The 17,236-nt window shown below is 44.5% G+C and overlaps 1 protein-coding gene across 1 annotated transcript; it reads right to left on the bottom strand.

Annotated features, from left to right (window-relative positions):
• Positions 1-5,910: 5,910 nt before the first annotated feature.
• CLRN3 (clarin 3) lies at positions 5,911-16,976 on the bottom strand. Its single transcript, XM_037400170.1, has 3 exons — positions 16,669-16,976; positions 10,669-10,848; positions 5,911-8,428 (listed from the first exon to the last, which is right to left on the bottom strand). The coding sequence occupies exons 1-3, from the start codon at positions 16,895-16,897 to the stop codon at positions 8,154-8,156; spliced, it is 684 nt and encodes a 227-aa protein (XP_037256067.1). The 5' UTR covers positions 16,898-16,976; the 3' UTR covers positions 5,911-8,153.
• Positions 16,977-17,236: the final 260 nt, after the last annotated feature.

The following is a 17,236-nucleotide window of genomic DNA, read 5'->3' as shown; positions in this document are numbered from 1 at the left end:
TCTGTTTTTTGGGGGGCTTCTTGTGGTTGCTTTGGCAATTTACCTCTTCTAATATTGGGAACTAGCCAAGAAACCTTTTCCAATGTCTGTATTAGCAACCCACCACTCTGTGCTGTACCACTTGTGCTGGTTTCCAGGATGCCCACAGAGTTCGGGTGTCCATCAGAGCACCTAAAATTAACGTGCCATTTGGGCAATGCTTTTTCTTGGAGGTTTTTGTTTGGTTGTTTGCTTGTTTTGTGCCTCGGAGGAGGTGAAATATAGTATTGTCTTTGCATGTAGAGTGAAGACAATTCTCTCTCTCCCTCTGTTTTTCACTCTCCCCTTCAAAGGAAAACCGAAAAGGAAAACCCATTGTTTTTTCCTTCCTAGGTGCAGCCTGGGAAGGCGGCTGCTGCCCTCTCATGGCTCCCCGGGCAAACAGGCAGCAGCAAAGTGGCTAACAGCGGCTGAGCGTCCCCCTTGTTTTCTAAGCAAAATTCTTTTGCAAGGCACAGGAGCAGAACCCAGCTGTCTGAATAGGCTGAGCAGGAAAGGGTAACTCTGAATGTCCTGAATTATTGCAGAGGATTCTGTTTTGTGGGATTTGATTTCCTTTTTTTTTTTTTTTTTTTTCCAGTTCCTTTTCTTCTAAGAGGCTTGACGACCGCAGGTAACTGCTGCTCCAGCAGCAGAAGCCCTTTAATTCCTGGAGTTCATTGCCCTGAGATAACTGGGTGCATTGGGATTGCTTATAGAAATACCTGTCAGCACCACCTATATCCTGTTGCCTACAAAGATGAGTTTAAAGTCATCTCTTCAATGTTCAAGCATTTGCTGCTGCTTTATTAAAAAAAAACCCACACTAAACTAAACTAAAAGACAACCAGGCTGTGATCTGTCAAAGAGCCTAGATGCATGTGCAACCCTGCACATCTGAGCAGAGCCATTGCCCTTGGCGGTAAGCAGTTTGCCTGGCAGTGTTGAAGCTCCTGCCACTCTGTGCCCACAGCCAGAGCTTCTCTGCCCTTCGGCGGGATGGGGTAAAGCTTTAGCCTTAGCAAAATGTGTGGGGAGAAGAGCTGTAGGTGTTTTCAATCACTGGGCTCTGGTTGGAGCTGCGCCTCTAGGGGGGAACGCTGCAGAGAGCAGGAAGGTCTCTCTCACTGCCTCTTTGGACTCTTTTATAAGCAGACTTCTTTTCTTTGAATTAAGTTTTGACAGTGATCTGTTCTCCTTTTGAAAAGGCCTCTGTCCCTATTACCCAGCTAAGGCAATGTGCACATACCTGATCCTTCCTTCTGGCCCTCCTCTGGGAAGGTGCTCCCCCCTTCCCCAGTACTGCTTTGCAGCGATAACACCAGGAGGTACTGCAACACCCTCTCCAAAAGATGCCTTTGAAGAGATCCTCATTGAACTTTGTTGCAATTCTTGTCTAGATTAGTTTGAAAAGGTAGATGAGTAGACAGGAGAGAGATGAGATGATCCCTGAAATGTGCCATCTTCAGAGGACTGAACGAGAAGCTCACCTAGGAGCAGTGCTGACAAAAATTATCCCAAAAAGGAGGGACATGTAAACTGAGGAGAAAAGCTTTGTTTCTGTCCTTGCAATAATTTTTTCCAAGTGGGGATTCCTTTGGGATGGTTAAGCACCAGCGCTCCCTTCCAGGCTAACTTCACACCCCCGAGGCACTGCATGAAGCCCAGCGTGCACCCCGTGCCATGCCCTGTGTGCTCCTCAGGGGGAGGTAGGAAGTCCTTATCTGGTGGAAATGCTGCCAGCAAAACAACCTGATGAAACTCCGTTCCAAGTGTGGGACAGAAGATGCCTGTGGTAAAGCCTCACAAAATCACAAGCGTTCAGGACAACATTGGGAGCGGGTTTTAAGAGCTCCTCGTGCATGGGGTTGACCTGAGCTCCACGTGGGACTTGCCACTGTCTGAGAAGTGGGAAACTCATCGGAGATTTGACTGCTGGGGGCTGTTACTCATACTGGAGCAGCATTAATGTGGGCTTCACCAGCTGTGCTAAAATTGTTGAAATACTTTACCTAAGAACCCCACATTTTAGCTCAGGTGAACAAATGCAGCGGCAGGAACGCAGCCGCAGCGGTGGGGGGCATGGCTGCAGCCTGCACCGCTGTGGCAGGCACGCCGAGCTGCCTCCTTTAAAACTTTTGAAAACTAAGTCACAGCTTTAAAGCAAAGGTCTGAACGGGTGAGAGGTGGAAGGGGAGGGAGGAGCTGCTGATGGGCTCATTTCAAAGGTGCTGGCAGCGTGTGTGCTTTCCCAGCTTCCATCGCAGCGCTGCATCTTTCCTACTGTGTGACAAAACAGGTAACGCCATTTCATGCAATCGTAGAATCATTTAGGTTTGAAAAGACCTTTAAGATCATAAAGTCCAACTGTTAACCCAGGACTGCTGAGCCCACCGCTGACCCGTGTCACTGAGAGCCCCATCTGTGTGTTTGTTGAACATCTCCAGGGCTGGTGACCCCACCAGCTCCCTGGGCAGCCTGTGCCAGGGCTTGCCCACCCTTTTGGTGAAGAAGAACTTTCCCTGCCACCCAACCTAACCCTCCCCTGGCGCAACTCGAGGCCGTTCCCTCTTGTCCTGTGGCTGGTTCCCTGGGAGCAGAGACCGACCCCCCCTGCCCACAGCCCCTGCCAGGGAGCTGAGAGCCATCAGGGCCCCCCGAGCCCCCTTTTCTGCAGGCTGAGCCCCCCCAGCTCCCCCAGCCGCTGCCCACCAGCCCTGTGCCCCAGCCCCCTGCCCAGCCCCCTGCCCGGCTCTGGACACGCTGCGGCCCCCCAGGGTCTGTCTGGGAGTGAGGGGCCCAGAGCTGAGCCCGGCTTCGAGGGGCGGCCTGGCCAGTGCCCAGCGCAGGGGGACGGGCGCTGCCCTGGCCCTGCTGGCCACGCTGCTTCGGCTACCAGCCAGGGTGCTGCTGGCCTTCTCGGCCCCCTGGGCAATGTAGCTTCTACGCAGGCAGGAGCGTTAGGCAGGCTTGTGCAGGGAAGGTACTTGAGTAGAAAAATAGAGCTGCTAAGTCAATGAATATTGAAAACCCGGTACAACGTGTTATGAGAATAAAATGCTCACGTGTAGCCAGTCTAAACTTCCCCGGTACGTTTTCATGCCACCATTCCTTGAGCTGCCGTATGTTTGAGTAGCCGTCCCAGAGGCTTCACTTAGAGAAGGGACTCGGAGGAAAAGCTGCAGTCATGCTTTCTGCAGGGTCAATGTGACAACATCAGTTGTCAGGGACGGTGACAGTGTCCCCCACTGCTGCGTTGTCCCACTGCTGGTTTCCTGCTCTCCTCCCTTCCATCCACTGTCTGAACCTGCTACAGGGCTGCAAGAGTAATATTTATTTTTAATTCTCTGATACTTCTATAGTAATCATTACTGTGTCGGCGATACTGCGCTTGATTTAGAACATCGATTGTTAATTCTGGCAGTTCTCCTACCAGCAGAGATTTTTAAATAGCAGGAGCTGGATGACTCTTTAGCAGAATAGCTCCTGGGGGACAGGGATTGGTTTTATTGACTGAGTCTCTTTGCCTGTGGGTAACAGCAAAGCTGCACTGGCTCTTTTTTCTATAATTGTGAAGTTAACTAGCTTCTGCCGTGCTGTCAAGTAGATATGCCTACATCAAGAATTATTGCATTTGCCTGCTGTGAGGTTTGCAATGTGTCTTATTAAATGCTTTCAGCTGCTGCTAAACATTAAGGTAACTGATAATTTACCGGGTATTAAGGATCTTCTGTGTTTTCAAAGAAAAAGCTGCCTCTATTCAGCGTTTCTACAGCTGTTGATTAGGTGTAACTTTTATCCAGTGTAAAACTTTTTGAGTGAACCATAAATATAAAATAGAACTTGCATAAATAGGAAGCAGAACTTCAGAGGTGCAGAATTTCTGAGGTGGGAATGTATTGATTAATGCTCTATGATTATTTAAAAATCCATTAGTTCAATCATGATCACTTTATTAGAAACATCTAAGTGACTTAGCAAGAGTGAAATAAGTCACCTACTTAGTTGGAGCAACTGTTATAAATAGGTCAGCTTGGATTAAGAGTGAGGGGCTGCCTTGGATTTCTCCAAAGGGAGAAAAAGAAGGAAAAGAGATGGTTTAGTCCCATCAGAGTGGGGAGCAGAGGGGAGCTGCTGGCTGCCTTGCTGGATAATCCTCCTCTCATTCTTCTCCAGCTGTCAAACTCCTGGCAGCATTTCGCAGTAGCTGTAGTGAGTCATGGTTTCCCAAGCATGTTGCATATGGAGCGTGTGGAGCATGCAGGATTTGTCCCGCTCAGCTCTGTGTGTGCAGTGCCAGGGGTGCTGGAAACACTTGGCCGGAGGGCTCAGCCTTTCACCACACTGCATGGCAGGTGCTGCTGCCCAAAGTCACACGTGAACACCACGGACACTGACCATCCTGCTTGCTTGCCCTTGGTGCTGGCTCCACCAGCAGGAGCCAAAATCACTCCTGGCCCTGTTTGGACCAGACCTCATGTTTTCCCACCACAAGTCCTGCTGAGGTTATTAACAGCGAGCCAGGCAGGCAGCAGAAGCTGTCCATGGAGATACAGGACTTGAGCTCAGTTTTTAGCATTTCCTAGCCACCTTCGGATCTGAGGTGCAAGGCAAAGGAGCACATCGCACACATCCCTGGGGAGCTCAGAGCTGGGACCTTGGATGCTGGGGTGAGGATTCATTTTTCAGCTGGTTTCAGCCTGTATCCTTCCCTTGACCTGAGCAGACACGGCTCCTGGTGAAAAGCAATGCACTTCAACTGCTGGCAAGTGATGAATGTGTAAAATTACCCCAGGTTTAGATAAGACGGGAGCTTGATTTTTCTTTCAAGAGTGCATCAAGCTGACAGTGCAAGCTTTTTGCCTTTTTACCTAAGGGTAAACTGCCAGAATTTGTCCTCATTAAGAGGATAAGTGTACTGAACACAGCTCCATTCATTTCAAAGGCTGCCTGGTTGGCAAGAGCCAGACCAATTCCTTTTTGATATCCTAAAACTTAAATGCAAGGTTGGATTATGTTGCACCTTTTTTTTTTCCCCCCTCTCTTTTTTTTTTTTTCTCCCCCCCTCTTTTTTTCTTTTCTTCCTCTGATAGAAGTGACTGTAACCCAGATGCACAATCCCTTCTTACTGAGCTTTTGAATCAGCAAACGCATACCTGAACAGTTTGGCTTCTTGTTTGTTCATCCCATGTATTTGTCTGCCAGGGCCAGCCCTGTCCTGGAAGGCTGCTACGCCGTCTGCTCTCTTCTTGGGAGATAGGTGATTCCAGAGTTCTCATATTTTGTAATTTAACTTGGAGGAGGTGCTTCTAAATCAGGCAAGGTACCTGATTGCAGACCTTTTGGTGGCTCTCTAGAAAATATAACAATCCCCATGGCAGCCAGTGCTTTACTACCACTTTACAAGGCTGTTGTGGCATTTTGAGGGAAAGATAGGGAGAAAAGTTTGTGACAGTTTTCTGCCTTTGCTTCCCCTCCTTGCAATGCCCTGCCTGCCTCTCACAGTTGTTCTCACTGTGCATCCACCGCAGCTTGGCCGAGGCTGCAGGACTTCATCTGGGCAGGGATGCACGGCCACTCCTTGGGGCACCGGGGGCTCGGTGCCATGGGAAGCTGCCACCTTCCTTGGCCCCAGCGTAGCCTGATAATTCTCCATCAGCAACGTGTGCCAAGCTGACACCATTGCATTAAGCAGAAAGTATGTAACATAGGACAGAGACCATCATTTTGAGCTTGAGAAGGAAAGTCCTGCCTTTAATTTGAAATAAAACATACAGACTAAGGTTATCAAGATAGCCTCATTAGCCACCTACGACTTTACTATTAAAATTTGACTTTTTTTTAGTCTTGTAATGATTTCAATCTGTAGTTCACATCAAAGCAGGTGAGCTCTCACTACCTAATGACTTTCTGGTGACACGTGTCTTGGCCACCTCACAGCCGTACGTGTCAGCAGGCGAGCGTAAGCTCTCTTCAGGCTTCCGAACCGACTTTTAACACAGCCACGTGGTTCAAACAGGCACACAAAAGTGGGAATGTTTTTTTCTTTCCAGCTCTTGTATGGCAATTAGTACTTCAGAGCAGCAGAAATGCCCAAGCAATGCTAAGCCACTGCTTTTCAAAGCAGGAACTCTTGCTCCTCTGGTATTCTTCTATTAAAACAACTTTACTTCTCTGCAAGCAAGTGCCCAATATAAGTGTAATTGTATTGTGTGATGGATGCTGGCTGAGTACAACAGTGACAGATGCATGCTGAAACTGTGTGAAAATTTTTGCAGCCAAAGCAAAACTGGCAAATGTTTGGCTTTCCTCCAGCTTAGCTCGCGGGTGCACGGTATCTGACGATTTAACTGCAATGTTTACAGCACTGAAAAGCAGTTCTAGGCATGGTTCTTGTCAGCAGTGCGGAGCAGAAAGCATCTCTTATTTTGTTGACCTGTGTTGCCCCTCAAGTCTTAGAAACCCTCTTTTATTTTTATTTTTCCCCACTCTGCCCTTGTCATACTTTTAGTCAAATGCTTAAGCAGGATGGAAAAGCCCTCTGCTTTGATCCCTTTGAAAGAGCACAGCTGTATAAAGTATTGGGCACTTTAATCCCAAAACTTTATTTTTGCACATAAATAGTGAGAAGTCACCTCTTGTATCTTCTCATCACCTCTTCAGAAATGCTTTTTTTTCTCCACAAACATTCACTTGCATCACAGGACAGCTATCAAGCATGACTGAAAAACATATTGTAAAGGAAAATGATGTGATAAAAAAAAATTCTCTCCTAGCTGCAAAGATGAGGAGCAAAGGAGCAGAAGGTTCTGACCACCCTTTTGCATGGTGCCCTTCTCCTGCGGCACGTGCGGTAAGCGTGACTTCACACAATGGCATCTGTCCCAAGGTCACCTTCATCTGCTTGCTTTCCCTTGGGGGGGCAGGAAGGGAGCTTCCCACTTCTGTGCAGTTCTGCAGTTGTGTGTCTTTGTCTGCATATTAAATACTAATTAAACCAGGCATAGGGAGGGTACTGGCCATAAATCATCGCTAATACAGCCCGCTCTCTGGCTTTTGTGGGGGGCGCAATGATGGTCTGGAGTAGCGGGTGGGTGGCCACACCTGCTCCAGGTGCAGCTTTGCCGTTTGCTGTCAAGAGTAATCAAAGGTCTATAAACAGCCTGAACTAGAATTTTGCTAATGTTTATACAAATTAAAATCTTGCAGATACTGGGCTCCTATGCTGTCTTCTGCTGCCCATGGCCCTTCCTCTTGCTCCTGCTGCCCTGTCTGGCACCCCAGCCATGGATGGAAGCAGGGGCAGAGTGCTGTTGGGAGGTTTGATGTGAAGGTGACTGACCAAAAGCAATTTTGCCCAAGTGCTCACTTTCCTGCCCATGAACAGGAGCCTGCGAGCCTGCCCACAGTCACCAGGGCAGTGCCGCAGGGACCTGGGGGAGAAAACCCCTAAACAGGGAAAGAACTGTAGTAGGAATGGCAGGACAAACCAAAGCATCGATACCTTCATGACCATTTCTCACCATCCCCACCGTTCCTGGTGTTTGCACTATTTCTGCCCTTAAGATCACAAATGACATACGCAACCAAAACAGTGTCTCCAGTCTTCCCATTCGGACCCAGAAGGTGAAGCAGAAGTGCATTCATGCCATGCCAATGTTGGTGCACCCCTGCAGAGAGCTGAGGCAGCCACCATGGGTCTGTCCTGTGGTCCAGAAATAACCAGAAAGCAGAGATGCAAACCAACCTCTCCATGCTGCATGGGCAAGAGGGTGACAATCCTCTTGGAAAGGCAGGCAGAGGTGGTACAGACAGCAGGAACCCTCCTAGGAGCATGTTTTCATAGCGATTCCTCTGGGAATTACGGAGCCGCAAGGTGCATGAGGTTCATTCCTATGGGACGGCCCTAGGATATCATGCACTTTGGGCCATACCTACCCAGAGGTGCTTAGGCAGTATGTTTATGGAAGCTTATAAGTGTTATACTAATACCCAGCATAAAGATAAAATGAAGACACGATAGATGATTTTGTTAATTGAACTATATACACAAGTCAACTTCAATGGAAATGATCAGCCAGAATTGGCCACATTAAATAGTCATTTTCCTTTACATCCTTTTTTCAGTGGCATCCTTAGAACAGAATGACGTCTTTTGGTGCATTTTCAATGGGTCTTTCCTGTTCTTTTTTCTTAGAATATCTTGCGTGGTCATAGAAATATATGATGATGATAGAAGCAATGTTCAGAAAAATGATGAGCAGCATGATCCAATATGAATATCCATAAGTGTGTACAGATTTGGTATGTGTCTGCAGAAAAGAAAAACATCCATTGGCCAGTTCTACAGACAGGCCGTTTTCCTCTATGCTCACGGGAAAAAGTATCATGACTGTAAGAATGAAGATTCCTAGAAAACATAAATACAAATGTTAGAGGTTAAAGTGTAGTACTGGTTATGTAGCTACTTGTAAATAGTCAAATTGTTTAGAATACCTGGACTAAGACAAGGATTAATCTAATATTTTCCATTAGCAAAATGCGAGGGCATTTAAAGAGCTTTTGTCCCGTCCAATAGTATCTGCCAGGTGTTTTGACATTGGCAGCTTTATCTTCTGCTAAAATTAATGGATTCTGACTGTGTGTTCTTAGAGCAGGCCATTTAATATAATTTTTCTCCCTGAATTTAATGCTGATGAGTATAATATATTTGCCCATTGGTTCATTTGCAGAATGCTTATTTGATATGAGCCCAAATTCCTGGGGTGTGCAGTATCACAACTGGATAAAAACCTCAGCAACATGGTCTGCATTCAGGGCTAGCCAACTTTCTTCAAGAGCTTAGACTTAGAAACCTTGTGTTCTTTCCAGCACAAATTATTCAATGACCCTGTGATGAGCCAAAATGAGATGTCCTATTAGATTTGTATCTGTTTCCTATAGCCTGAATGGAAGTGGAGTCTGGTTACTTTGACATTTAGCTATTAATGCTTTTACATCTCTTCTTTCACAGTGCTAATGGAGGTATAACCTCTAAACACCAGTGAAAGTATTTCTATTCCTTCCCTCTAGGTACACCATCCTACACAGGTCCACGCTGAAACAGGTTCAGGTTTTTCTTTTCAGGACACTGGTAGGAGAATTAGGAACCCTCAAGATAGACTCAAACATCAAATCATGCATGATTTTTCTTAAAAACATGCCCATGGCAAACTAGACTTCCAGGTCATAGCACTTACAGGGCTGTAAAAAGTAACCGCGATCATCAGTCAACATGAGGGTTGACTTTCTCACTAGTATTTATCTTGGCAAGCCCGTGGTCCTTTCATTTCAGGTCAAAGCTTGCAGATTCAGTGGGTGCTGGGCTCAGGAAATGAACAACTTTGTCATGTGATGAGACAACGATCTCCTTGTCTCCGAAGCTGAATAATTGTCTAACCTAGGCTTTTGCTCACTTTTGTTACCATGTTTCAGGGCATCCGCAGCTGTTCTGGCATCTGTCTTTGTGGGGGGATCTTAGCTACGGCTGGAGAAAAAGGGGATGGGTTCACCCCCCCACACCTGTTCTCGCTGTGATTAAGACTACATTCATCTACAGGATGCCCTTTCCACCAAGGTCCGATTTTGGCAAAGCTTGCAGTGTGTGTCCCCAGGAAAGCAGGATGCTGCTGGGGACACGGCTGAAGGGAGAGCAAGCTGCCGGGGGAGATCTGAAAACCTTTTGAAGGACAAAATGTCCATGCTGAAGTACTCTGTAATCAGATGTCTTTAAAGAAAAATTTCCAAGTACAAACCTATTATTAGAGGCGTGCATAATCCCCTTAAGACAGACAGAGTGTGAGAGCTGCAGTCCTTACCGGAGCAGGACGAGGAGGGTAGGACGGTGCGCTGGGAGTGCACAGCTCAAGCCTGCCAGGTGAACCAGGGGTTACACCTCCAGGGAGCTGCTGGACACAGTTCAGGTCTCTAACGACTCAGCCTCTCTACCATGATTTTTTTTTTTTTTCTGCTTAGGGAATGTTAAAATATATTTTGATCTGTGAAAGGGTTTTTCTTTGAGGAGGAAATAAATTTTGCTGTGACTCAGTCCTCCTAACTGCTGCCTCCCCATGCTCATGCTGCTGTGCATGTATTTGATTCAACACATTTTTTGGAGATGAACTAGAGTCTATCCTATAGATTAGACCTTAGAGGCCTAATTTGGTAAGTAGGTAACCTAGCAACAAATATGCTACAAATACCATAAAATAGTAACGTAAGGTCTTAAAGAGTTTACAAATGGCACTGAGTCATACCCAGTGCATACTTATCTGTTACGGTTTCATTCTGTATTTGTCAGCTTACCCCCTGCTTCTCAATATGCATCACGCATAAAATGATGCTACACCTTTGGGGGCTTTTTCATTTCCATTTTTGCACCAGTGAATCCAGACTCCCACTAATTGATGGTATTGCTTCAAGTAAATAATATTATTTTACTGGTACTTAAAAGATAGTTTTCAGGTATCCCAGCAGTTAAAAACCAAAACCAACTGCACAGAATGTTTTTCCAAGTGTTTCCTTTTACACTTATACATTCCTTAATCTTGGAATTAATGAGAATACATAGTATTCTTCTGTATGCTGGTCAGCATGCGACACATTACTCACCGCACAAGGAATTCCAAGTGTAGATTCCAGTGGCTCCCAAAAACGTCTGGTAGGGATTACTGACAGCATTAGTGCAGGTAAATCCAGAACTCAGAAGGGAACTCAGTAAACCGAGAACCAGAATCACAATAATCGCAGTGATCATGCTTTTTGCCTTGGTGTTGCTCAGGTTATCTGCAACTGAAATACAGCGGCTCAGCATCAATAATCAACCTTCCCACCTCAGTCTGGTGGCCTCGGACCGCCTCATGACTTACTGACATGGCTGTAATTAAGAGCTAATAACCAGAGATTTGGCTGATCTGTAGAGATCAGGATGTAGAAGGTACAGTAGGTTTCGACACAGCACACGAACCCAAATCCAAAATGCGGTGACAGTACATTAGGCTGAAATAAGTGCATGTCTGCTAATCCTGCAGGCACACAAACTTTCCCAGGCATCGGGTTGGGAAGTAAACTTCTCTTCCTTAATAATTCTGTAAATATTTCCTCTCAACATGGGCAGGCAGAAATTTTATGCCTAAATCAGATCAGAAAACGAGGCGTTCCTCTGCCCATTGTTTCTGAGATGTCTGGTAACTTCCACAGGTGCCTATTTAAAACTTGGCTCCCATTGTAGATGAGTTCCTCTTAATATAGCAGCAACCCCTCATCTGGAATAAATTCCACAGAGGGAACAGCTTCCAAAAGTCCAGCAAAGCCATTAGCCTGGCAGGGGCAGGTGCAGGTAGGACTGCCGTAGCTGAGCAGAGGCACTCACGCACGGCCAAGGCATGGTTGTGCTGGTCTTCATATCCTGACTAGACCTATCTCCACATCCCGCAGAAAAAAAAAAAAAAATTATGGCGGAGGCAGTACTTGCTCCCTTCTTTTAAAAGAAAGGAGCAACTCCTGCTTTGTTTTCACCGGGAGGACAGGGTGCCTGGGGTGCTGTGACTCCCGAGGAGCTGCGCTTCGTGCTCCGCGCTGCTGGCCCTGGGCTCGGGGAGGGGACGAACACGGGCTCCCGAGCTGCCGGCTCGGCTCTCGGGCTCTGCTCCCCAGGTCTCCACTCCTAAGGCCGTGTGACAAGTTGCTGAGCATCCTGGCACCTCTCCTTTTTGCTCCAGCTTACTACGGTTGGTGCCCAGATTGTTGTTTGCTGTGCTTTCTGCAGCTATGTGTGCGGCTGGCTATGTAGGCATGGCACGTATACTCAACCCCTTCAGGACTGTTGTAAATTTTATTGTTTTTGCCTAAATCCTTCTAGTTATTTGATATCTTGTTTATAATAAAAGACAAAAATTTGAATGCAATATACTCCAAGTGTAATTGCAGTATAGCTGTGTTGAAATACAATATTTTCCTCCTTTCAATTTAAAGATTGAAAAGGCAGCTATAATGTGCCTGTGGGTGCCTTACCCTATAACAAATACAACAAAAATGTTTTCAAGCTCTGTTGAAATGAGTGTTGTGATAGACAGCCATCTGTAGGAAAACTTCCTTTCTGTGCTGCTTTTAATACAGAGCCATTACTGCAAAGTATTCAGTTAGTGCATAAATTGGAGAAACCATAGCAGAAAAAATAGTAAAAAAACTCATAAAAAGAAAATAAATGTAATAAAAACAGCTATTGGAAATAAATGAAAAGGAGAGCTTCTCTCGCATTTTATATAAGATTCCTGGTAGAACTTAATTTCTGTTTGAGGAAATGGCAGGTAAGGATGTGTTATAGAAATCAGTTGTAAATTCTTAAGTAAATCTCCTGGAAGAATAGGAAAGACAGGCATTCTGGAGCCATCACTCCGTTAAGTGGAAGTGAGCGCGCTGCCGTTGTACTGTGCACTTGTGCTGAAGCAGCCTGGCTGCTGGGGCATTTCTTATTTTAAGAAATAAGTCTGCAGCTGAATCAGACAGGTTTGTGTAATTTCCCTCTGGCAGCCTCACCTAATTTTATCCCTTGAAACATCTCCATAATTGACTGGCTACACCTATTGCACCCTCCAATTGATCTTGCTTATCTCTGACAGTGATCCACAGTTTAGGGGATGTAATTTTGTAAGACTCTACCTGTTGTAAGCATGCCTGCAACAGCACAAGACTAAAGGTTTTAAATCAAATGCTGCTTTCCTGGCAGTATTATTTTTTTCTCAATAAAGCAGCCTGCAACTGAAGGAATCTATAGTAGCTGATCTACTTGAATGGGATCGATAGTAATCCACAGCTGGATAACCTGTGCATCAGTGTAAAATAACCTAATTCCAGAATGAAAGCAGATGTTTTTGTCTTTGCCAGGTCTCTCCTTAATTTCCTGTATCTTTTTTTTTTCATCTTTAGCTCTTGTATGGTTGGATAGAATTTCTCAGACTTTTACTGACCTGCACATGAATGACATCCAGCTGCCAGCCTGGAGGTCTTCCCTAAGCAGCGCTGAGCTGGCACTCAAGCACTTTTACAAGGTCTACGATTACTTACAACACATGCTGAATTATTCATTACAAAATCCAGCCAAATGAAAAAACTACAATAGAGTTCAACTTAGCTTTCTACTTTTCAGAAGATCCCATAACACATCTGGAAACTGATGATCAAGGAGTTCCGGCAATTTTCAAGCATTTGTCATGTATTTTAAAAGTTAGAACGTTAATGGATTCCTCTCTGCTATAGCAAATTTCAAAGACTTCCTTGCGTGCCGCTGCCCGTGCTGGCTGCCAGCAGCTCGGTGAACCCTGACGTTACGGGACTCTGGGCATGCCTCTTCCTGCACCTTGCTCATAATCTTTTACGTGTTTGACTTGGAAACAAGCAAACCTGTAAATAAACTTTTTTTTTTTTTTTAAAAAAAAACAAAGCTCTTTTACAAACTATTATGTTCATAGGTGGTTCCCTTCGAAGACAAATCATTAAAACAGCTAGTGAAGACTCTAAGAACTTAAGTTATTTAGTAACTTTTACATTCTACCAGGTCATACGGCTCATCCCCAGAGCTTCCCAAGTATCTGTGTTGATTTATTGCTCTATTCAGGTTGCCCTGACTAGGCAGTTCACACACTGTAAACTTGCAGTAACCATATTTCTTTGTTTGTCTCTCATCTTTAAACTCAGAAATTTCTTTTAATGTTGGGGTTTCCAAAAGAGTAAGTTACGAGGTTTGTAAAGGCTTTTGATAATCTGCTTTTGTATGGCCATTAATACAAGCCAACCTGGGCTATTGCTGACAAGTAATTTAGATCATCTTTGATTTACTCTTTCATTATTTTCATTCGCCTTTTCTCACACCCAAATATAATGATACCATTTGAGAAACACACTCAGGGTGTGCAGCAGAGATCCCCAGCCAGGGCACACTTGCTCAACGGCAGTGATTTAAAAGGATGCTTATAACTCTTCTTACTGGTGTCTGAAATATTGGAGTGGAGGAAGGCACAGAACTTCATTTCTCCATAGCACAAGCGATCCATTTACTTAAGGATATCATCGAAGGAAAGACATCTACTATCTTAGAAAGACCTGACTATTTGAATTTAAAACTAGTATGCATGAAATTCTGATGAAGTATTTTTCCTATTTCAAGCATGTACGGAATCATACTTCATATAAAATGTGACAATCATGCTTACTATAGAGCTTAAGATTTAATTTAAAATCAGTTCACTTCACCCTGGATATATGCCCCACTGAACTAGTGAGGGATGTGGGCAAACCCATAGTCAGACTATTCATAAAGCACAATTTTTAGCAGCTGTTGAAAGTAACTAACAACTCCTGGAGCTCCCTTGTTCATCCCTGGATGGCTGGTACGTGAGAATTGAGATAAGATAGTGTAAATGGTAAGGACAAAAACCTAAATCAGGTGGGGGTAAACCACTCCCTCTACTGCCACCGAAATACATGTAGATCACGCAAAGGACTGAAATCCTTTACTGAAGCAAGAGTTTTGGGAACACTTGTCATTAATTCTAATTAAGATCTATCTGATGGTAGCGCCCAGGCCCTGGGACTGGGTTGTGTCAGCTGCTGTGCAGACAAAGGCAAGGCACATGCCCCAAATTCCTGCCAGACTGCCTCCTTACCCTGCAATCAGCGCCCCGTGGGTGGACTTCTGGTTTCTCACAAATCAGCAAAAGTCTGCCCATGTGGCGCAAGGTTTGGGGCTTGAGCCAACTGGCATGGAGAGATAGAACCATATATCAACTCCTTCTATAAATGCATACTTACTCTTCTGAAAATTACTTTGGTTATTCTGATAGGACTGTCAATAAATTGGCTTGAATGACTTGTGATTTTGCATTTGTTATGCAATGATCTCAATATATGCGATACGTTTTGCTGGGAAAGCTGCTGTCTTCAGGTTTTTCATTACGGTGTGGATATTTTAACTGGTTTGCGTGATAGAGCTTAGCCACCCTGGGAATTTGGGTGCCTGTTTGCACAGATAGAATTTCTGTATTAAATTAAGCTGGGAAAGAGCTAGGAGATGGGAGCTATGTGCAGCCTTAGGTTTGCCGTGCTCTACCCTGATAGCTTCTGCGTGATGGGACATCTTACAACAGCCTATGGAAAAAAAAAGTACATTTCATGTTTCAAAATGTTTTCACCTACTCTTCCAAATTTTCATTACTTTTCTCTTGACTGGCTTTTTTCACTTTCACTTGTATATCAGCATTATTGCTTTGAACTTGGTGAGACAGCAAGATACATAAAATGAGGGCAAATCCTTGATCCTTGCCACAGCTTTCAGGCTTATCTACCTTCGGGCTTTGTAAATGCTTTTCTTCACATTGGTAGAGCTACTTGGGCACAGAGTGAAGTAAATCTTTTGCTGAACTGTGTGAAACTGGTATCGAGTCTGTGGTTTGTACTCAGTACGCATGATTTCTGTTTCTGTTTTGCTTCCCATAGTAGGATTTGTCATGCTTAACTTTCTCCAAGGTTGCTCTCCGTAAAACCCCTTCTGCTTTTTTCCTTGTTTTTTAAGTTTGTATTTTTCCCGTGTAGCATCTCTCCTCCCTTATCTCTCCATTTTTCTGTCCTTAATTATTTAACAATTTTTATTCTTTTTCTTCTGTCGTAATTCTACGATTGAGGGTAAATAGCAAGAATTGAAGATGCACAAAAAGTAAGATCTGTTGCAAATCCACCTAAGAGACAGTTTAGTTGTAATCTACTGGATGGTTGCTGAAATGTTATTCTAATAATCTTGTTTCCAAATCTCATCCCAGGGTATTTTTGAAAAGTTGTGATGATAAGGAGTCACCTGAAAACTGTATGTTAGGTGGAGGAATAAAGTCCTTATAAAAAGACAACAAGCTACACTGTAAATCCATACTTCACAGTCTAGCATAAGGAAAAAAGACATGAGCAAGCATAAGTTTTGCAAATACTAATCAAATGGTTAAGTTTGATAATATAATACTTCAAGCTGGAATGAGGTGCTTTCAGAGGAAGAAATAAAAGGAATAATGCGTAGGTCCAGCACACATATAAGCACCGTATCTATCTAAATTATTGTTTTACGTGTTTTGTTCTTTTCCCTTCAGCAGCCTCATAAAGCCTTCTACAAAAATGATGCTAGTTTGATAGTGGGTGGCAAAATGTTTTAAGTCAAATAACTTTAAATCAAATGATGAAGTTAAAAAAAAAATATCCTAGAAGGTGACTAAGCTTTTTACTCCTTTAATAAAATGGTGAGCATTCCTTTTCTGTCCCTCATTGAAACCTCCTGAAAATTAAAATCAATTTTACATAAAGTTCTTATTGTGTATTTTCCCCTCGTTCCAAGGCGTAGGCTGAGATCACTGGTAATTAGAAGTTGCTGTTGGCAAGAATGCTGCAGCATTTCTGTGCTTTCTGGGGGTTTTATTTTATACCACTTAAATCCCCAGACTAGTTTATAGTTATTCCTGTTCCCTCTATAAGTATTACAGTCAGGGATGGACAGAAGAATGAGCCGTGGTTCCTACTTCCATCACCTACATGAGCAAGAAGACTCCATCCATTTCCAGGCATAATACGACTCACCTTGGAAAGTCTTTTCTGAAATCTGGAGTCCCACATCAACGAACTGTTCGCAGGTACCACTAAAAAGTCCATAGGTGAGGCTTATGGTCACGCTGGAGTTTGTGCCAGAAAAGCGAATCTCGCTACTCATCCAGTGCTGGGTTGCCAGCACAACACAAATCATCACAAAAGAGCAAAGGCAGGTAAAAAAAGCGGATGTAAATGTGGCTGTTTTTCTTCTGGATGGCATTTTGTCAGACAGAGACTTTCCACAGTTTCAGGGTATTTTCTCTTTAGTCCAGCTTTGCATGAGGTTGTTTCCTCCTCCTCGCTACGTGGAATCTGCTCCCTGTGCTAGCAGGTCACCCTGGTAAACAGCAGTGGTAATAAAAATGTAAAACAACTGAACTTTGGTCTGGTGAAAAGGTATTGCCACAGTTACAACCAAACTAGCCTGGCACAGGCTGGTAGGGACCGTCAGCAGATGATTTACGATTGCCTTGCCAGGCCATAGCTCTTCACAGCTCTGGAGACATCTAGACACAGGTTGCCAGCTCGCCTTATGGCTCTCTGGGAGATTTTTTTACTC

The sequence above is a fragment of the Falco rusticolus genome, chromosome 9 (assembly GCF_015220075.1).
Source record: "Falco rusticolus isolate bFalRus1 chromosome 9, bFalRus1.pri, whole genome shotgun sequence".
Classification (NCBI taxonomy): Eukaryota; Metazoa; Chordata; class Aves; order Falconiformes; family Falconidae; genus Falco; species Falco rusticolus.
The sequence above is the reverse complement of the archived record's forward strand: the minus strand, read 5'-3'. Positions and strand labels throughout refer to the sequence as shown.